The sequence below is a fragment of the Meriones unguiculatus genome, chromosome 7 (assembly GCF_030254825.1).
Source record: "Meriones unguiculatus strain TT.TT164.6M chromosome 7, Bangor_MerUng_6.1, whole genome shotgun sequence".
In the NCBI taxonomy this organism is placed as follows: domain Eukaryota; kingdom Metazoa; phylum Chordata; class Mammalia; order Rodentia; family Muridae; genus Meriones; species Meriones unguiculatus.
Genome location: NC_083355.1, coordinates 35,659,468 through 35,681,600, shown reverse-complemented (window position 1 = coordinate 35,681,600; position 22,133 = coordinate 35,659,468). Strand labels below are relative to the sequence as shown.

The 22,133-nt window shown below is 38.0% G+C and overlaps 1 protein-coding gene across 7 annotated transcripts in view; it reads right to left on the bottom strand.

The window, feature by feature from the left end:
* Ggnbp2 (gametogenetin binding protein 2) overlaps positions 1-22,133 on the bottom strand; it is a 36,604-nt gene that overhangs the window by 10,038 nt on the left and 4,433 nt on the right. For 2 of the 7 annotated variants that reach the window (XM_060387095.1, XM_060387092.1), the window contains exons 3-9: positions 17,075-17,155; positions 15,775-16,028; positions 13,752-13,850; positions 9,835-9,960; positions 9,634-9,747; positions 4,467-4,676; positions 3,331-3,505 (exon numbers count right to left, since the gene is read on the bottom strand). In XM_060387095.1, coding sequence (XP_060243078.1) covers positions 3,331-3,505; positions 4,467-4,676; positions 9,634-9,747; positions 9,835-9,960; positions 13,752-13,850; positions 15,775-16,028; positions 17,075-17,155 — 1,059 coding nt within the window. The remainder of the gene's footprint in view (positions 1-3,330; positions 3,506-4,466; positions 4,677-9,633; positions 9,748-9,834; positions 9,961-13,751; positions 13,851-15,774; positions 16,029-17,074; positions 17,156-22,133) is intronic. The other 5 variants (XM_021648367.2, XM_021648370.2, XM_060387093.1 and 2 more) reach the window with 4 other exon arrangements.

The following is a 22,133-nucleotide window of genomic DNA, read 5'->3' as shown; positions in this document are numbered from 1 at the left end:
ATTGGGATGTGAAGTAAATATATCAATTAATAAAAACAAATATTAGATTGCCATGTGACCCATGCCATCTTGGACATCAGGTTTTGAGTTTTCTTCTTAAATAAAAAAGATATTTTGGGGCAGGGTTGGTATTAAAAACACAGTTAAGAGATTTAAAATGTTTTAAGTAAATTCAAGGGGTTACTACAGTTCAAACTTGTTTTCTAAATCTCTTAAGAGTTGGAGTGACCTGGAACTAAGATAAATATTTGAGCAGGGTGGAAGCAGGCCACGCCTTTAACCCCAGCAGAGACAGGCAAACATATCTATAAACTAGCTGTTTTCTGAATTCTAGAGTCAGAGTGAACAAGGTGGTGATGGCACACGCTTTTAATCCCACCACTCAAGGAAAGATATTTTTTTCTGTTGCCAAAAAACATTTTGCCCTAGAAAGAGATAATCTGCAGAAAAAGGAAACCCCCAGAGTTAGGGTTAAAGGCAGGGTTTTGCTTTTATCTTTCCAGGAGAATAAAAGCATCCAACTAAGAAATCCAAAGACTACCAGACAAGTAAAACATCTGCAAAAAAAAAAAAAAGGCTGGATCATCAAGAGACTATGTCCCCCCCCCCAAAAAAAAAGAGTACTGCCCACCTCCAGCTCATCTCTGCTGCCCTCTACAGACATAAGTGGCAAATAATCTGTATGTGGTCCCAAGTCAATAAAAAAGTAAAGCTGGCTTTGGGGTTGGAGTGGCTCTCCACTAAACCCATGCATACTTATTAAAGGAAAATCCAAAATTCTGTCTCTTATCAAAAGAGCTACCTGTTATGGGACAGAGGAAAAGTATACATAAGAGATTATTTTATTGACACTAATCTCATAATCTTTGGGTTTCACTTGACTCTTTAAGGCTTTTTTTTTTTTTCCATTTTTGTTGTTTTCTGAGGCAAGGTTTCTCTGTGTAGCCCTGGCTGTCCTGGACTCACTTTGACCTCAAACTCACAGGGATCCACTTGCCTTTGCCTCTAGTGCTAGAATTAGGCATGTGCCACCGGCTTAAGACTTTTCTTAAGGTATAAATATTATCTCAAAATCTGTATATATAAACCTTTTGTCATGATACTGTCAGTCATACAGACTACTACTAATTCTAGAAATAACCTTCATCTAGCTTCCTATATGTTTTTTCAGGTTTGAATCTGAAGCAGATAAATAGGAACAAAGTTTGTGTACCTCAGATGTACTTATTAGACTATGGTCCTCAAACCTTCCAGAGATCTGCTGAATATGGCATTTAAAATGTTTAAGTTTTCTATAATAAAATGACCATTCCTAACAGTAACCCTTGAGGTCTCCAAGATGATGATGGGGCCTGCAATAATGAATCCACTTGGTTTGTGGTAACGCTAACCATTGGAAAAAACTACCCCATACTTCTTCTGCTGCAAGATTCTGTGCAAACAGTGGATACCTTTGGATCAACTGCTGTTTCTACCTAGCCAGGACTACTACTAAGCTGACAACCACCACCCAAAGATCAGCTTCGGACTACAAACTGCTCAGGACATTCAAATTGCTGAGTTTAAAGGAGACTGACATCAACATTTTATAGAACTCTGAACTCAAAAGCACTTATTCCTGAGACTGCCAAATACAACCAAGTTGGACATTGTGTAAAGCCTGGCAGAAATAGCTTCATTACTGTAAAGAGTTTTACTGTGATATAGTTAAAATCTTTCCTTTTTATTTAGACAAAAAGGGGGAAATGCTGCAGGATATTTGATCACACTTTGAACCCTGAGATTGTGTAGTTTACTGGAAAAACCTGTTTTTAGTTGTGGTGTGGCTCAGCCCTAGCACATATCTTTAATCCAAAAGCTTTCTGCTTGAATTAAATAATGTCAACCATGGTCAAGAGGGAGCAAGAAACCAGTTGACAGTGAGTGAACATAAAAGAAAACCTGAGAGAGTAAGAGCAAAGTCAGGAGGATAGAGAGATGCACAGAAAGTAGAAGGAAGGGACATTCAGTGTGAGAGTTGAAATATCACTGAGGAGGAATGTCAGCTGGATGCTTTTTCTGTCTCTCTGAGCTAACAAGCCTTCAACCTAGCGTCTAGCTCTTGTGCCTTTATTGGTAAAATTGGATGTTTGAGATTTTGATAAAAACAAGACAAACTGGGAATTGTGAAAGTTTCCTTTGTTGTGTGGATAGTTTTTCATTAGCTCTATTTCCTAGCAGCATTGTTCTTTTGTTTTTCTCCTAGGTAGTCTCATTACGTAACTGAAGCCAGTTTAAATTCGTAATTCTCAATTTGTAGAGAGGGACTCTCTACTACCATCATGTGGGCCAGATTATCTAACCCAGGTCACCTTTAGTCTCAACAGCAAACCTGCTGAGCCATCATCCCTGCTCCTTAGCAACATTTTGTTTTGTTTTTAGAGACAAAGTTTCTCTCTACAGCCTTGGCTGTCCTGAAACTTACTCCAGACCACGCTGGCCTCAAACTCAAGAAGTCCTCCTGTCTCTGGCTCCCAAGTGCTATGATTAAAGGCATGTTTTTGTTTTGGTCCCAGGTGTTGGATGTGGGACTGATTCAGAAGGTCCACAGCAGCAGACTATTTGCCTCATGCAGGTTCTAAGGGGAGCTCTTTGCCAGCTGAAGATAGTTTAAATCTGAGGACTCTGGAGAGAGAATAAATGCCAGAGCCCAGAGGACAACGCTGAAGAACAAAGAACAACGCTGCTTCTGCTTCCCCCTTGTTGCTTCCTAGCTGCTGTTGTGAGACAAGACGACGGAGGAGAATCGGACTGGCTCCAAAGAACCCAACGACCCTGACCAGGAGGAATGAGCTAAGAAAGAACTGTAGCCCCTCGCCCACTAACCCTTTCTCTTTCCTACCTGGTATTGGGGTGCTGGGTGGAGTAAAGAGAAAAAGATATAAGAAACATAAATTTTTTAAAAAAGTATGCCAAAGGGCATGTATCACCACTGCCTGGCTAGCAGTATCTTTTTAACTTCACCTTCCCACTGAAAACCAACACTGCAAGAATAACAGGACTAAAAAGGGAAAAAAAAAAAACAAAAAAAACACTAACTTCTAAATCTCCCTTTCCTCAGACAAAGTCATGTCTATCAGTGAACTGCAACTTTCTGAGGCACCATGATTCCAGGTACCAGGCATGGCAGCCCATGTCTAGAATTCCAGCATTCAAAGAGTGGATGCAGAAGCATTACAAGTTTGAAGCCAGGGCAAGACCATACAGAAAGAACCTCTCAAAAAAAAAAAAAAAAATGATTAAGCCCATGATTAATTAAAACCCCAGTCAGAAGTGATCCACTGTTCTTACCTCAAAGCTCTTACGTAAAGCATCAACACCAAGATAGAAGAGCATCTGCCATGTCTGCTCTTCAGCCCGTAGTTTTTGCCAGATCCGATGCAGTCGTTCATAAAGATGAATCCCTAAGCAGGTCAGAACTTCTTCTTGAGCTATATCTATTGTCTTAGCATGCCTTTCTCTTCGCCTATTTAGGACAATCAAATATTAATTCTTATGTTTTAACTAAAATACTCTAACCTGAAAATTCAGATTGTAAACAGTCTACCTGACAATTACACATTTTTAAACACACACACATAGATTTTAACCAATGAGAAACATACATGCAAATACAACTGAATATTAATACTGGTTAAAGTAAGATAATTCAGGAACTGCTTCTAAGGAAATGGGTCTTAGGGCCCAGAAGTGTAAAGGAAGTATCAACTTCATAGTAGATATGGTAGGTGACGTTCAACTTCCAGAAAAATGTCAACCTGTTTTTTTTTTGGTTGATTGGTAAGTTGGTTTGAGGAAGAATGGGAAAAAAGACAATTCCAAAAGTGAGTCAATCATAGTCAAAGAGCTTTTAGTAAGGCCAGTCTAGTAAAAGTATTCATAACACTATAGTGAGTTTCGGAATTCAAAAACTAGATGAAACAAGCATTCAAGAGAGTTGACACACATAAAACCCAAAGGGAAAATGGGTTTGATGCAGTCTATGAAAACCTTGAATCTAATTTCATTTCTGTAACAAAGAAATATTAATTTAGGCTCTCTATAATTTAGCAATTACATAACATACATAGGCCATGAATTACATTCAATAAAACATTCCTTAACCCCCTGATGCAAAAACCTAACTTCTATGCAAAAACCACCATTGTGAATAAAACCTAAACATGATAAAGCAGGATGCATGAAGAAATGTTCATTTCAATCATTTTTCAAGTAAAAATGATAATCTATAATGAAAGCCTACATCTTCTCAAAAACCAGGGAGCAGAAGATTAAACCAAACACCAGACACTTTTACTATATTTTCATTCAAGGACACCTTAATCTGAACACATAGCTTATGTAGTGAGGCAGAAGTGATAGAAATAAACTTTTGAGTAGTAAAATGAAGCAAAGCGCTAGATAGCCCATTCTAGCAAACTACATACTCATACCCTCCTGCGAACTCTGGCTCAGCACGACCCAAGAGATGTGCAATGAAGTCTGTTTCACAGCAAACATGTATGTGTCGCTCATGTGGACAGCACCGCAAGCCTTCATAAAGTGCAGCACAGTAGCCCTTCTCTTTGCTGCAGTCAAGTTCACCAATGAGGATGTTATATGCTCGGAGGACTTTATTTTTGCAGTCAGTGCAAAACCTGTTTTAAAACAACAACAACAAAAACCTTCAAAATTAAGAATGAGGTATGACTCCAGAGGCACGTGGATCTCAGTGAGTTCAAGGCCAGGCAGTGCTTTAGTCTCAAAATAATAAAAAAGAAATAAATCATCCACATTAAATGTGAAGCAAATTTAAGGATTATATGAATGCAGCTTTGTCAACTGGAAATTATTTTAAACTAAAAAAGGACACGGGCTATGAGTAAGGCAGGTATATGCTTGTTTCATAAAATAATATGATCCCCCTGCCTCAAGACTCTTGAATACTCAAACAATAAGTATATACCACCATGACCTATAGAACCTAGTTTCCTTTTGAACCCCAAAACACGGAAGAACCTGGATTCATAAAAACACCAGGCTTACAATATCACCAATTGGCTCTTAAAAGAAGAGTCACTGTGATGGAATAAGAAAGTTTTTTACTCTGATTTAAATTCATTTTTCAAGTGAACTCTGCAGTTACCTGCAGAGTTACCCATGTGCACACAATCCATGGCTTTAACCAACAGCTTATGAAGGTAATTCATGACCAAGATAAGATCTCTGTTCAAGATTCTATTCTTCTTGCCTGAGGGCTAGACCCATAATGTAAAAGTGAGACCCTGGAGATGCCTAGTGGACAACAGCTTAAAATCAGTGCTCCAGGGCAACACCATTCTCTTCCTATGTCCCCTCTGATCTGGGTTACTGTCATCATTCAAAGAGTCACCTAGGCTCAACCTCAGTTAACTCCAACTTCTCCACTAAATATGGACCCAACTCTTAGAGTTGACTTTCACTATCTTTTATAGGTCCTTTCAATTCAGTGTCCTCTCCTCTAGTTCAAGGTGCCTGAATTATTAGTTTTATTATTAAATACAACATAGAAGAAAGAAGAAACATTTTAACAACATAGAAGATGGCTCTTGCCAGGCAGTGGTAGCACACACCTTTATTCCCAGCGCTCTGGAGACAAAGGCAGGCAGATCTCTGTGAATTCAAGGCCAATCTGGTCTACAGAGTGAGTTCCACTACAGTCAGGGCTACACAGAGAAATGCTGTCTCAAATCAACAAAAACAACAACAGAAATACTGTTCTAGGGTTCAGTGCTTCCTGATCTTTTAGAGGACCTGGATTCAGACTCAGTAGCTACACTGGTTACCTTAAAAATGCCTATAACTCCAGCTATAGGAGATCCAATGTTCTCTCCTGGCCTTTGTAGGTACTTGCACTCATGTACACAAACCCACACATATATAAACATAATTAAAAAGAGAGCAAGGGGACCTAGGAAATGAATCAGTAAGTAAAGAGCTTGCTGTGTAAGCATGAAACTTCATAGTAACCTCAGGCCTCTACATGTGTCCTCATGATCATGTGCTACTGTACTCAGGTGCACATAGCACACATAAACACTGGAGAAGGGAAAGGCTCATCACATTGCTTCAGCTGTTCTTGAACCCTTGACTCGTAAACTCTTCTTGCCTCTGCCTCCCCAGAAGGCAGGAATAGCAGTGAGTACAGGCACACAAACAGCCTATCTTTATTATTTCGCTTTACACTTCTTACTACTTTATTCATCCTTGCAACTATCATGTGTTGTTTTTATTACATTCAGGTCTTTTTGGCCCAATAGAAAATAATTGTTTGTTTAAGGAGACACAGGTTAAAAAGAAAATCCTACTTCTAGGAATAAGCTATGTATAGTTTGCAGGTTCACATTCACAATAGCAATTTTCATGACAGCCAAAACATGAAAATAATGTTGATGCTTGTCAATATATGAATAAAGAAGAGGTGTATGTATATACATATGTACATATACATATTTATGTACATGTATGTACACATACATATGTATACATGTCCATATATATATGGACTATTACTCGACTTTTTAAAAGGAAAGACAGTTGAATAATGGTGGTGTATGATTATAGCCCTCACTACTTGAGAGACAAAAAACAGGAGGAACACGAGTCTGGAGTTTGATGCTAGCCTGAGCAACACAACAAGACCTTGTTCCTTTTTAAGAAAATGAGAGGTCTGCAAGACAGCTAGGGGAGGGCCACAGCAGATGTGTGAAGGTTGGAGTAAAGCTTTCAGGGGTCAGGTCTCTCCTTCCACTGTGAAGGTTCTGAGTTGTCTTCTGGGTTGTCACAGGCGTGGTGACAAGCACCTTTACTTGAGAGACAGGAACAAGAGAGAAAGAGACAGGGAAGAGGGAAGAGAGAGACAGTATATAATAAGGCCATTTGGAAATCAACTGAAACAGATTACACCCCAAAAACTGAAAGAAAAATTTAGGAGCTGAGGGGTGATAGGCTCTGCAAACGCTGCCACTGTTACCCTGTAAGATAACCCCAAGTGAGCATCACTGTTGTCAGACCTCACAACTTAAGCTAATCCCAGAGTGAGCCCTATATTAACACTATAGTCCCAGCACTCAGGAGGCAGAGGCAGGTGGATCTGAGTTTGAGGCCAGCCTGGTCTACAGAGAGAGTTCCAGGACACCCAGGGCTACATAAAGAAACCCTGTCTTGAAAAACCAAAGCAAACCAAAGCAAAAGCACAAAAAAAATACCCCTGTATTTTTGTCTTAAAAACTGAGGCATGGCTCAGAGGACACAGGTTTGGTTCTCAACACACACATCAAGTAACAGTCTGTAACTCCAGTTCCAGGGAATCCAACCCCTCTTCTGGTTTCTGCAAGCACCTCACACAGGTGATGGACAAACATACCTTCAAACCTGCACACATACACGTAAGTAAAATCTGAGGTGGCTCAGTGATAAAGGTGCTTGCCTTAAAAGGCCTAGTAATCTGAATTCAAATCCCATAATGTAAAGGTAAAAGGAGAGAAGGGAGTCCAAGCTGTCCTCTAGCCACCACACAGGAGCTGTGGCATGTGCTTCCACGCACAAGTATTAGTATATACACACAAAACAAAACAAAAAATGCCACCAAGTTTTAATGGGTATAACAAATTCTATGCAATCTCAATTTCTCTTTTTTGCATATAGAATTATTCAAATTTCTTCTCATTCTTAAGATAGTTGTAAAATAATCTATATAGATACATTTATAGACTATAAATATAAATAAAACAAAAATACAGGAAACTTCAAAACATTAGTTTATTATGACCCCAAAATACCTTCTGGGTGAACCAATTCATATTTAAAGAGGGAAAAAAAAAACATTTTATATCTATTTAGTCTCCTCTCCCAAATGCAAATAATCAATTCTTTGACTACGTTTTAAAAACCAATCAAAAAGACAAAAATGAAGCCAGGTGATGGTGGCACACACCTTTAACCCCAGCACTAGGGAAGCAGAGGCAGCTGGATCTCTGTGAGTTCAAGGCCAGCCTGGTCCAGGCCTGTTATCTAGAGAAACCCTGTCTCGAAAAGAAAAAAAAAAGAAAAAAAAAAAAAGGTTATAACTAAAAACAGAAAGGAACTGAGTATGCAGGTATGCAGTTCATTGCCATTTAAAACAAACACAGATTTTGTTAACACGTGTTTTTAAAATTCTTTTTTGTTGTTATTTTGTTTTGTTTTTCAAGTTAGGGTTTCTTTGTGTAGGCTTGGCTGTCCTGGAATTCCCTTTGTAGACACCAGGCTGGCCTCGAACTCAAGAGATCCACATGCTTCTGCCTCCCAATTACTGGGATTAAGGGCATGCACCTCCACCACCTGGCTATAATTCTCACTTCTTTAAAGTGAACTCCAAGTATCTGTCCCAAAGCCAAATGTAACAAATTTAACAGACTTGTCCCAATAACACCACCACTAGTAATAACTAGATGGTTCCTTTATGAGTTTCTTTCCTTCCTAAGGGATTCCAAATGCTAAGGGCACTTAGAAAATTCTTTTGCAACAGTACTCTAACAAGAAAAATTTGAGGTTACAGGAAACAAATATATTCTAAGAAAAATTCTTTCCAGCACTTGGGAGGCAGAGGCAGGAGGTTCTCTGTGAGTTTGATACCAGCCTGGTCCACAAAGCGAATCCAGGGCAGGCAAGGCTCTGTTAACACAAGAAACCCTGTCTACATGAAAAAAAAAAAAAAAATCTGACAAATAATTAAAGAAGAAATATTTCAAAGGAAATGAAAAATTTTTGTGGAAGAAGCACGGTGTTTTGTATCCCAGGCTGCCTTGAACTCATGATCATCCTGCTTCTACCTCTCAAGTTTATCATTTTATTCAACCAAGCCTAATTTATGCTGGGCTGGGGATCAAACCCAGAGCCTCATGCATGTCAGGGAAGTACTTTAGCCACAACTCTAAGCCACAAGCTACTAATTTAATTTTGAGAACTTATCAAATATGATTCTATTACAAAAACCAGGAATACTATTCTTAACTGCACTTCAATAGACTCAGTCAACCTGTGTTTCATGAAAGATCAATCTGGAGCAACAGCAGAGAATCGAGAGCAAGTTTCCACAGTTAAAAACAAAGAGTACACCAGCAAAGACCAGATTCCGACTCCCATGTCAGGCAGCCCACAACTGCCTATAACCCCAGCTCAAGGGGTCCCAATGTCTGTCTTCACAAACACACAAAACTAAAAATAATAAAAGCACCGTGTGGAATGGTGGTACCCACCTTTACCCCCAGCACTCTGGGAGGCAGAGGCAGACCTGATCTATATAATACAGTCCAGGACAGGCAGGGCTACATAGAAAGACCTTGTCTCAAAAACAAAAACAAAACCAGTAACAACAAAAAAGCCAAGCAAATAATTATAATAAGTAATCTTTAAAAAGAAAGAGACAAGGCTAACACTCAAAATCACCTCATAAAAAAATTGCCTACCATGACCCTTAGTGTGAGATATTAACAGGACAACTGAAATACTATTAAAGTAGGCAGTGACAGGCTACTCTGAATGACTGACACCTAGGCACCTTCCCCACTGTATTATAACAACCTTTATACTCACCTGTGCTTTCGAAGATACGTTTCTAGTGTTTCTAAAAGACAACTAGAGTCAATTAAAACTACTTCATCCCTGCATTCCTGGGACATTAGTTCCCATACATCCATCCAACATCCTCTGTAAAAAGAATAAATATTAGTGAAAAGGAGGCATACATGAGGTAAAAGGTAAAAAAAGGCAGAATAAAGGATTGCTTGGTTTTACCTGGCTGTTCCCTGGAAAGGTCCATAATGGAAAATGATCCTACACTTGCTGTCCTTCCTGTGGTCTTCACTACTTCTCTTATCTGTACTTAACTTCTCTGAACTGACACTGCTACTGCTCCCTTCACTGCAGTACAGTATGGTACAAAGCTTAGTGACACTGAGATAACCTGAAGAAATAATCTCTAAGGTCTATGTTAAAATCATGAATTCTTTAACATATTAAGATATTAGTAGATAAATCTGCATATTTGAATAATAGATTATAGTTAACAGTAATACATTGTTATTTAATGTGTTTCACATGTTTACATCAAATACTTGACTATCAAGTTTACTTGATACAATTTAACATTATTTACAGTTATAAAAAATATTAAGCATTTTACAAGTAAATATATTTGAAATGTTCTAAAGCTAAAATGGCATTTAAAAAATTATAATCTTTCCACCTATTAAACATGAATAAATCTTTAAGCAACTGAAAATTCTCTAATGTTATCATTAAATGATTATTGTTTAAATAATTTATTTATAGCTAGCTTGTGGCAACAAAACTTATCTACCTTCACATTTCCAAATAGCTATGAAAGTCACATTAATGTAACATAAGCTTACACTTAATAAAAATAGCATGCTAAAATGCATCTACTTAGCCTAAGTCAGTATTTATACACAGAATTTCTTTAAACTTACTGAGAACTTCCCAGACCCTCCTCCCAGACTAGTTTCAGTGTGGCGCTGGTCCTGCGTTTTGCTGTGTGGCAGATGTGCATTCCTACAGAAATGTCTGTCTACATTCCATTCAATGATAGTCTTCTAGATTTTTCGCTAATTCTGAACAACTGGCTCCTGCCTGATCTTCTGCAGGTCTCATTACAATCCTAGAAATTCAATGTCATACTTGCTTAAGATGGAAATACCCAAGTCTTTTCATAGCTAAGTATTTCTCAACTCCCAGCATAACATCACCTCATTATACAATTCAGCACTTCCCACTAAGGGGGAAGGGTCAAACCAAGGTTCAGGCCTACCTCCCCTGACAATGAAATCATGTCAACTACTGTTATATCTTGCATGTTAAATCCTCTATCTCAAGTCTCATATTCCTCTTTTGTTAGTTAAGTTTAAATGGCCTTCCACTCAAATCAGAATCTAGGCTTTATGCCTCAGATGACTCCTTTAAGACATGCTTTCTGAAGAAAAATATTTCAAAGTCACTTCTTCTACTCATGTACAATGCATTTATGGCTTAAAACCACTACAATCTTGTATTCATTTTTTATCAACTCCCAATCTAGACTCTGCTGCATCCACTCCATCACCAGCTCTGATTATCAACGGAGTCCTCAGTAACTAAGGAGCACTCAATACAGCTGACCAGACCAACCTGAAACACCCTTCTTCAGCCTCCTCCTACCCATCTAGCCATATTCTTCTGATTAGCTGCTTCTTTTGTACCACTAACTGAAACCTCCCAGCATTCTTTGCTCTTGGTCAACTTTCTCTCTACCCAGTTTTACACACTGTTTTCTCAACAAATTATCCTTCATCTACCAGCCTACAAGTCTGGCCTGGCACATACCAAACTTCCTCCAGACAGAAATAACAAGAATTTACTTGTACAGCTAAAAGAGCACTCTCAGTAAAGGTGATCCAACCACTGTTCTTTATCAAGCTGGAACCCAGCGAGTATACTTTCCTTGGAAATAAAGCATGATTAAAAACAATAAAAACAAAAACTGGAGGCTAGGAACCAGGAAGAAACATAACATGAGGCCTTTTAGCAGCAAACAATTATGGAAGTCTTTCAAAGTACTCTGCCTACTCCAGGTACCCTGTCTAAACAGACTATAATCACTGACTACCATATATACACAACTGGGGAACAACCAAAGCCACCTTAGTTAAGTCACACTACCTAAGATCAGCTGGTATATTTATAGTAATTCACATTCAATAAACAATCTTCAAAAAACATTTGACTTTCCATGTAGAGAAGCTGTACTTGAAAGGGAACAACATGAAGTTTGTGGAGATTTTTTAATTATTATTATTATTTGTAAGCTACAAGATAGGAAGATGTAGCTTCGTAGACAAATGACAAAGCAAGTCACTGCACAACCGAAGCTGGAGCAGAACAGGAAGAACTGGTCTTCATAGGAAAACAGCAGTGAGAACAGGTGTAAGGTGCTGGGCTATCTACTGCTTTTTATTAATCCTCAGTAAAGAACCACAAAAAAGGAGAAACAACAAACAAGAAAACAAAACTAGAAAGCAAACCTTTTACTATGCCATATTGCTCAGCTCATTTTCTAATGAGAAAATTAAGACTGAAATGAGCATCCAGAGAGAAATCCTTTAACAATAGAGATAAAAACAGGTATTTAAGACAGGTGCAGTAGTCAGTCCACACCTGCTATCTCAGTACTAGAGAGGTTCTGCCAGGATTAGGAGCTCAAGGTAACCTTCCAGACACAAAATATTCAGAGGTTCAAGGCCAGCTAGGGCTTCGTGAGACCCTGTCTCCAAACATCAGAAACAATTTTCCACAAGAATATGAAATAGCTTCCTGGGGAACTATTACAGACTGTACAGTCATTCACTGGTCTCAGAGTGCTCTGTCTTTAGCTACTATGGAATATGTGGCTGTTTAAATCCTACCTCAACAAACCAATGAAAAAGATATATTTTTTAAGCACAGCAAAAGAAACTGAGTTTCAACCGGGTGTAGATTACTCTAGTTAACTCTGCTGGGTGCTAGCGCACTATGGGTATGAGAGAAAGCGTTCACTGCTTTAAAGATGCACGTGAGTGAAGAGCAAGGAGCCCTGAACTCTCTTTAAAGTACTCTGGCCAGAAGAGGGGCATTCAGATGAACAAAACAAATGTTTCACAGTTGGCTAAGTGTGAATCGGAGTAAGACACTCAGGATGACAGGAGTCCCCACAGTCTCCACTGAAATCAGGAGGCTGGGTTGGATCACTTCAGCATTCCTGACTAGCTAAGGCAACATACTGCGATTCTGTGTCAAAAGTCTCCACTTCTACTTCCTGGTCTTTCTACTTCTCTGTATTTAACAGTTTTCATGATATTGTTTGTTTACTTTTGAGAGACAGTGTCTCACTCTGCAGTCCTGACTGGCCTAGAACTTGCTATGTAGAACAGGCTAGCCTCAAATTCACAGGGATTCACCTGCTTCTGTTTCCAAATATTGTGCCACACACTGGGCCCTGATTTAAAAAAAAATTTTTTTAATGTTTTTCCTAGGTATATGTGAGTCTTTATGGAAGAATGGAAAAACTTCTATAGAATAGTTCCAACAGTTAGATATTTAAAAATTAACCCAGAACAGTTTTCTACAACATTTCCTTTCAAACTCCCTTTAAATAATGCCGACCCTGTCCTTCCCAACTATGAGGGGCAAACCACTTTGACAGAAAATGGGAGCAAACCATACTATGAACCCAACCAAGAAAACGGAAAATTAGTTACATGAATACGCATCACCATAACTGAGTTAGGTTTTTTTAAATCCTTAATAAATTAGAAAAACCTAAAAATAAGAAAGACATAAACAATTTAAAACATGATGGCTATAGATCAAATATTACTACTTCAAAAACTTAAATTTAATGACATAAAATTAGTGACATAAATTTCTCAAAACTCTAAATCTCCTTCTGAAACATACTTAATTTAAGGAAAAAAACCTTAAAACTCAGTAACCTTATACAGTTTCAATGCATAAGGCCCATGGAACCCAAGAACATGTTTATTCTGACATCTGTCAGAATGTAACCCAATTAACAAAACTAGAAATATGTTATTCTTTTTACTAAATATGACAACATTTATATACTTTTTTTTAACATTTATATACTTAACATCAATAAAACATTTTGATGTTCTACTTACCCCAAAGGTTTAGGTTTGTGTGTATCTAAGGAGTGCAACTGACACCTCTTGTTCTTCTTACTTTTTGGAATAGCATCTATCATATCGTTTAGTTTGGACCTAGGAAAAAATAAGCCATTAAAGGTTTGCCATTTCTCTTTCAAATTTAAAATTTCTATTACCTGCCTTTTTGTAAGGTGTATTTAACAGTGTTAGAGACATCACCTATTCTGAACACATCTCTACAGTAAATACCCAAAGCAGTCCACACTTATTTTCCCTCTCCATACCTAGCCAGTCCAGTCGTCAGAAACCTACTTTACTTAGTGCCCTCTTTGCCTAGACTACAACTCTCATCCTGGTAACCAACAGTGTGTCTGACACTGATATTTTAGGGATTGTTCATGTGACTTTTACCCATCTTCCTTCCTTCAGATGTTATGTAAATACATACTATCCTCAAGAGGTGAATCACAGAAAATTTATATGAATATACAATGTTGGGCTGGCAAGATGGATCATGGGTAAAGGTACTTGCTGCCAAGCCTGACAACTTGGGACTCACATGGTAGGAGAATTGACTCCCTAAAGTTGTCCACTGACCTCTATACATCAGCTATTGCATGGGATCACACACAATAAACGTAAAAATATAGTGAATATATATATATATATATATATACACAAAACAAATACATGTAATTTATAATACTACATTCATCCTACATCCAACCAATTGGCAAAGCATGTCAATTAACTTATAACCTTTATACAGAGCTACAATTCTATCACTTATTTCCCAATCTATCAATCTTAGTTTAGTCAACACAATTTCACCATTGCCTTTTACATTCCAGGCTTCACTTGGCAGCAAGAGTAAATCATTCAGATTATGTTATTCCTCTGTTTAAAACCTCTCTAAAGCTTTTTTTTTCTTTCCCAAACAGCCCTGCTGGACCTAGAGCTCAGAGGCGCAGCACTTGCCTAATATGCACAAGGTCCTGGAATCAGTCCCCTGAACTTCAAAATGAATTCAGAAAAAGTTCTTACCACCACCTCCAAACAAAAGAGCCTCTGGGTTTGGTCTTTCAATCCCTTTTCCTATTGATACTCAGGACATGACACAAGTAAATACTGTGGCTATACAGCTGACATCTCAAACTTAACACGTAAAACTTAACTCTGAAAAACTACTGCCTAGCCGTGCCCATCTTAGTAAAAGGAAATCTATTATACTTAAAAAAAAAAAAAAAAGGAAACCTGCTTTAGTTACACTTATATATGCATGCATGTGGGTGAATTCATGCACATGTGTATTCAGAGGACAGTTTTTATGAGTTGGTTCTTTCCTTAAACCATGTAGGTCCTGGGGATCCATTAGTTTTGACCTGACGATCTTGATCCTTCTATACTATATACTACAAATCCAAAAACCATCACTGAAGCTATCCCTCCCTTATCAATCTATACAAATATCTTGTTCAAGCAGTCCTCAAAATATTTCAGGATCCTATCATTTCTTGTATCTTTATCACCTGTAATCCAAGTCACTTTCCCCATTTATCATTAAACCTATTTCTCAGTTTTTGTGTTTACTTTTGTATTCTCTTCACATTATTCTCAATACAAAGGTCATTGTAGGCCAAATTTCAAGAAAGACTGTTGCTTTTCTGCTCAAAAACTCTCCAAAGTTTCCTGTGTACTCAAAGTCAAAACCTCAGTATGACCTATAAGGCACTACCACAACTGAATCTTTGTTACTCTTTTGATCTTATCTTTTGTTACACTGTTCTCTTTACACAGATGGCTCCAAACATGGCCTCCTTGTTGTTCCTCAGACAATTCGAGAAAACTCTACCTTCTGATCCTTTATGCTTACTGTTCCTTTTGTACCTTCATCCAGTCATATATAGGGTGCCTCGCTTACTACTCAAAAATACTGGATTCAATCTATGCTCTAACCAAATTTAAATTTAAGAGGAAAGCCTCACTGTCATCAAGCTGTTTAAAATTAAAGGCATTTTTCTTAATTAACTATACTTACCCATGTACATAAAATAATGTATAAAGCTTCTTTGCATCAGTCATGCAGCTTCGAGTCAGAGATAGTACTCCCTTGGGCCCTACTGTCAGGGGTTCAAGGGCAGGATTTCCAGACTCTACCAGCTGAGAAAAGAGGCGTTCCACACTGCGACGACAGCCAACACATGGGACAAGCTGAGAAAGTGCACTCAGGACTTCGCGGGATGTTACCACCATGGCAATACTCAAATCTTGTTGCTTAAGCATACTATGTCGCTGAAAGGGAGAGAGAAAAATGAAGACTCCTAAGACATGAAACTACTCTTTCATTACTGTTGGCTTCTATCCTGGGGAAAGAAGACCTTACCTACGTAGGAACCTGCAATGAGTAACTAGTATGCTAGTACGTATATCTGAATGTAATCTGCTGATTATGGCAAGAAAAATGAATGGAAACCACAGCAGTAGCGAAATGAGCAAAACACTGATAAGTAATTTCTGCTTAAAGGAATTATCAGTTATGTTACAATCACATAAAGAGCTATGTTACAATTATTTCTAGAAAAACAAGATAATATTCAAGTATTTCTTCATTTTCACCATTAATTTTTCAAAGTGTTCTTTAAAAAGAGAAAGAGTTCTTTAGTAATCTAACAACTGATTTTCTATCATCTTAATTATATATTTTTTTGAGTAATTGAAAAGTATCTTATGTCTAAGGAAATAAACAAAAATCAGAAAATTCATATTATGGGGTTGAATTTAAAATATATATTCTATCTATATTGGTGGTGCTGGGGATCAAACCCAGGGCCTTATACATGCTGGACAAACACTCTGGCACCAAGTGTTATCCCTGGCCCCAACAAGTTCTTAATAAAATGTTGCACATCCTATGTTGTAAAAACTAGGAAAGATGACCTGGTAAAATAAAAGACTTTTAAACCTGTAAAATGTGAAAACACAACCCAATTCTTTCACATGAGTAATGTATAAATCAGGTACATAACTGTATTTACTGCAACAGTAAAAATGAAATCAACTTCGGTGCACTCTTAATACCTAGGGAGAAGCCTAGGCTACAAAAACTAGAAGCTAATGTGTCGTGGGCCCAGCACATTTAGGGCAGAACAAGATCTCTGAGTTCAAGGCCAATCTATTCTACATAGAGTTTCAAGACAGCCAGAACACTACAGAGTAAGATCTGGCCTCAAACAAACAAACAACAAAAGTAACAACAACAAGAATTAGACATTATAGCTGTTAATTTTTTTTAAACATACACATATACAACAAAAAACAATGATCTTAAAAACTATTACCTGAATAAACTGCTTTAGTTGTGCACCATTATTCTGATGCCCATCAAGATTTAAAACATTGTCAGGAAATTCCATCACCATCTTAAAAGGCAAACAGAACAGAAATCACTGACACATTCTACAGCATATTTTATAAACTATTAGGGACAGAAACATCTATAAAGCTACACTGTCTCCTGCCAAAAGGGGTCTTAATAATCAGTGCACAATTTTTTCTATTTGTAAAGTGTGTGTGTGTGTGCCCACATGTACACAGAAGTTAGAGGACAACTTGCAGGAGTAAGCTCTTTCGTTCTACAACATGGGTCTTGGGAATCAAATTCAGTTTTCCAGTCCTGGTGAACAGTATCTACCTGATGAGCTATCTTGCTGGCTGAAAGTATACAAATCTCTGAAGTCAGACACAGTGTGGTCATCGGGACCAAACACACTTGAGTCAAACACATAGCTAAAATCCAGGCTCTGTCACTTAGTATCATATGTCAAGACTCTGGGCAAGTTATTTAACCTGTGTATTTCCTTATTTGTAAAATAAGATTAAGTAGTAACTTCTAGTATCTACTTCACAGCGCAGTTATAAAAATTAAGTTGTATTTTCTAAGGTGACAGTGGCCAAAAATATTTAGTTAAATATACAAATTGAGAATATAAGACTTCTGCTTGTTAAAATTTATTTGGGGCCAGTGAGCTGGCTCAGGTGGGTAAAGGTATATGCCACCAAACCAGACAACCTGAGTTTGAGCCCTGGAACGCAAATGGTTGAAAGGAAGAGAATAAACTTCTACAAATTGTCTTTTTACCTCCACATATTCGTTGTGTTACATGTGCCCCATTTTCCACCTTTGCAAATAAATGTTTTTGGAACACTAATATAACTTTTGAGCTGGGCTACAGCCCAGTAGTAGAGTACTAGCCTAGATAGTACTAACAGAACCTATGGAAGGCTCTGGGTTCAGTTCTGAACGCCACAAAAGTCCGTTTATGTAACTTAGAACACAGTATCTAACACTTAGAAAAGTGTGATAAAGAAAAGATACACTGAACTATTTATTCAGTTATAAAAATACACTACCATAGGAATTTAGAAGGCTTCAGTGTGTAACAATGAAAATTATTAGTTTCACTGATCTGTGACATTACAGATTTTAAAATCCATGAGGTAGAGGGAGAGCAACTCCAGCTCCAAAGTGATCCAATGCCTTATTCTGCTGGTACTATACCCATGTACATATGCACACGCATGCACACATGCACTCCTGAATACGTACACATATTTTTAAAACCAAAGGTTATATACTGACCAAGGAAAGAGCCTTACTATAAGATATAGGAAGCATCACAATTTCAGAGATATAAAAATGTATGCCTTCAAAACAGTAATATATGCCCAGGACTGGAGAGATGGCTTAGCAGTTAAGACAACCTGTTCTTACAAAGGACCTGAATTCCATTCCAGCACCCACATGGCAGCTCACAATGTCCATAATTTCATTTTCAGGGGATCCAACACCCTCTTCTGACCTCTGAGGGTACCAGGCACACTGGTGGTACACAGACACACACATACATTCATAATATATACTCCATACCTGTCTTAACTAAAACAATGTAAAAAATATCAAACATATTATACAAGGAAAAACTATTTCCAGATAACAAGGGCTTCAAATTCTCATATACCCAGCGACTCAAGATAGAACCATTTGAGGCAAAGACAAGCATAGCAAACCCCACATCGTTGAATGTAAATACCTCTTCCGGGGCTGCTTGGGTTCAATCCCCAACACTGCATACATGCTAATGTGCTTATAGGCATATACATCCCAGCATTTAAGACAAGGCAGGAAGATCAGTTTAAGGCCATCCGGAGGTTTCAGTTTCAGACTCAAAACTGCAGAGACAATTTTGCATGTATATAGCTTATAGAAAAAAAAAAAAAAAGCGTTGCCTTGGACTCCTAATCTTTCTGCCTCCACATCCCAAGGGCTAGGATTAGTCATGAGCCTCTGTGTGTGGTATTCTTTTCCATGTGTATTACAACGCGCATATACTACTTATAATCAAGAAGTTAGTGCTCCTAACTTCTACAATAATTTTATCAGCTTGCAAAGACACACTGCGCAGACTTTCTTCTTCAATACACATATATAAAATGCCCAAATGTTCCAAAGTTCAATAACCTAATTTTCAAGTTTATCAATCATAATATCTTGTTTCTACTTTATCTTTTCAGTACTCTTAATTCTTTTTTTTTGTTGTTGTTGAGACAGGTGTCTCTGTGTAGCCTTGGCTGTCCTGGAACTCACTGTACAGACCAGGCTGGCCTTTGCCCTCTGAGTGCTGGGATTAAAGGTCACCATTGCCTGACCAGTTATCTCTTTACTACCTCCAAAGACTGGTGGTTACAACATTCACTGCAGCTTCAATACTTACTAGGTATGTTTTTACTAGCTAACTTACTAGCTTCAATACTTACTAGGTATGTTCTAAGCACTCTGATAACACCTTTGCTAACATTACTAAGTAAAACTGAAGTCACTCATCTAATGCTGTAGCTATAAATAATCTGTGAAGAATCACTTTAATGAACAAACAAAATAAATTTATGTTGTCTAACTGTATTTATTATAGTCAAACTTAAATTTTAAAGAACTAATAATCGTGGCATTAGAAACCTCGATCCAAACTAGACATGGTGATACACGCTTCTAATCCCAACACACAGAAGGTTGAGGCAGGAAAATCATGGGTTTGAGGCCGGCCTGGACTATATATATATTACCTTATACTCCCGCCTCATAACCATCATTATGAAATCCTGGTCCTGAAAACTAAAGCTAAAAATAGTCAATAAGCTGGGGATGTGGCTCTTGTCTATCACAAACAAGGCCCTAGAAGTGACCCCCAAGCACTGAAAAGAAAACTGTCAATTAACTCATGTTTTTCAGAATCACTTCACAGGGTTTAAGAGGCTAAGGAAGTCAACTGTCAAGCTAGGCTTTATAGGCGGAGTATAGCACTTTTCTAATATGAGCAGTCCTGGGTTCAGGCTCCAGAGGACAACAAAGAAAAAGAAAAATAAAATAGGTAGAAGTCAGAGAACCTAACATCAAGACCCATCAGCCAACCTTTTCAAAATTACAACTATTCAGTGGCTTAAGAGACTAAAGAAAGAGGATCAAAAGTTCAAGCTAGGGCCAATAAGATCAAGATGGCTCAGCACGTTAAAGCACTTGCTGCCAATCCCAGGGACCTCCATGTTAGAAGGAGAGAAACCTCAAGTTGTCCTCTGACCTCTACACATAGAGGCGTAGGGTGGGGTATACATGCTCATACATACAGACATTCATACAAATTTTTTTTAAAATGTACTTTTTAAAAGATATGGGGCCAGCCTGACCATCTTATTGAAATCGTATCTCAAAATTTAAAGGATGGTGGGTGGCACTGGAGAGATGGCTCAGGAATTAATAGCTGCTCTTTCCAGAGAACCCATGTTTGATTCTCAGCAACCATATGATGGCTCACAAAGTTCTAGGGGATCATTCTCCTTCTTCTGGCTGCTGAGAACACCTGGACACACACGGTACACAGACATACATGCAGGCAAAACAACCACACATAAAAATAAAAACTTTTTTAAAGGGATGAGGATGTTCACTCCGTAGCAGATCAAAGGCATAGCATATGGGAGATACTGCGTTCAAATGCCAGTAAAACAGAAGATACATATGCTATGCATACAAAGGAAAAAGGACAAATACACAGGTGTAAAGATTCTTACCAACTAGTATAAAGAATCTAGCATTACGACTCTGCCTTACCTCCCCCTGATTGGGGAGCAGCCTTGCCAGGCCAAAGAGGAGGACAATGCAGCCAGTTCTGATGAGACCTGATAAACTGGGGTCAGATGGAAGGGGAGGAGAACCTCCCCTATCCATGGACTTGGAGAGGGGCAAAGGAGGGTGTGATTGGGAGAGAATGAGGGAGGGACTACAGCTGGAATACAAAATGAATAAACTGTAATTAATATTAATTAAAAAAAGAAAAAAAAAACCTGCCTTAAATAACTCCTCATCGTTGCCTTTCAAACATTTAGGATAATGGCTTCTTATTTCAATTTCTAGTCAACTAATACATGTCATTTAATATTTTAAGAGAAAAGTAAGAAAAGGGAAAAGCAAAAAGGCCACTAACATAATTTTTCTCCATTCTTTGAAACCACTTCCTTAACTTAATCTTAGATTCTAGGTTACCTAAAGGAAGACAGCCCTCTAAAGTATGTGAGGTGTGGTTTCACATAGGAATCATTAGTGTTCACAGTTGCATGATGAGGATACCTATCCAGAGCCATCCAAAAATAGAGCAAGTCATTGTGCAGCAATTACTGCTTTGTAAAGTTTATTGCATCCATTACTGACTTTCACTCTTAAGCATGTCCCAGTTTTACCTGACCACAAAAAGAAAAAAAAAAATGAGTTTGAGACCATTCTCATGAGCTCTAACCAAGAAAACTAAGTTTGTATTTGTCAAAATTAATGTCACTTTATTCTTTTATGTCATTATTCACAAAACTATTTTTAACATGCACCAGCCCTAGGAAAGTTAAGTATTACACAGCTGAAATAAAGCACTAAATACTAAACTTGAAGCAAATGCTAAACTCCTAATCCCCCAGTGTTACCATTCTCTTCCTTTTAGGCTCAATTAAAAACTACCAACTTCTAATCTATGTGTTATTCTTACTGGAGGGGGCATACGCACTCCAGAGGTGCTGGTACAGAAGTCAGAGGGCAACATGCAGGGGCCAGTTCTTCCCTTTTACTATATTCTTCATATCCCAAGGGATGAGTTCACATGATCACTTGGCAGCAACCACCTTTACCCACTATGCCATTCTGTCACCCCAGTTTACAGTCCATTTGGATTAATATGAATTGAAAGGGTTGTCTTCTAGAAATGTAATAATTCAACATGAATCAGGAAACTTGTAAACTTTTCTTAGTCTTCAGCAATTCTACTTCCAAAAGCCCAAGGAGGAAAAATTAGTAACTCAATA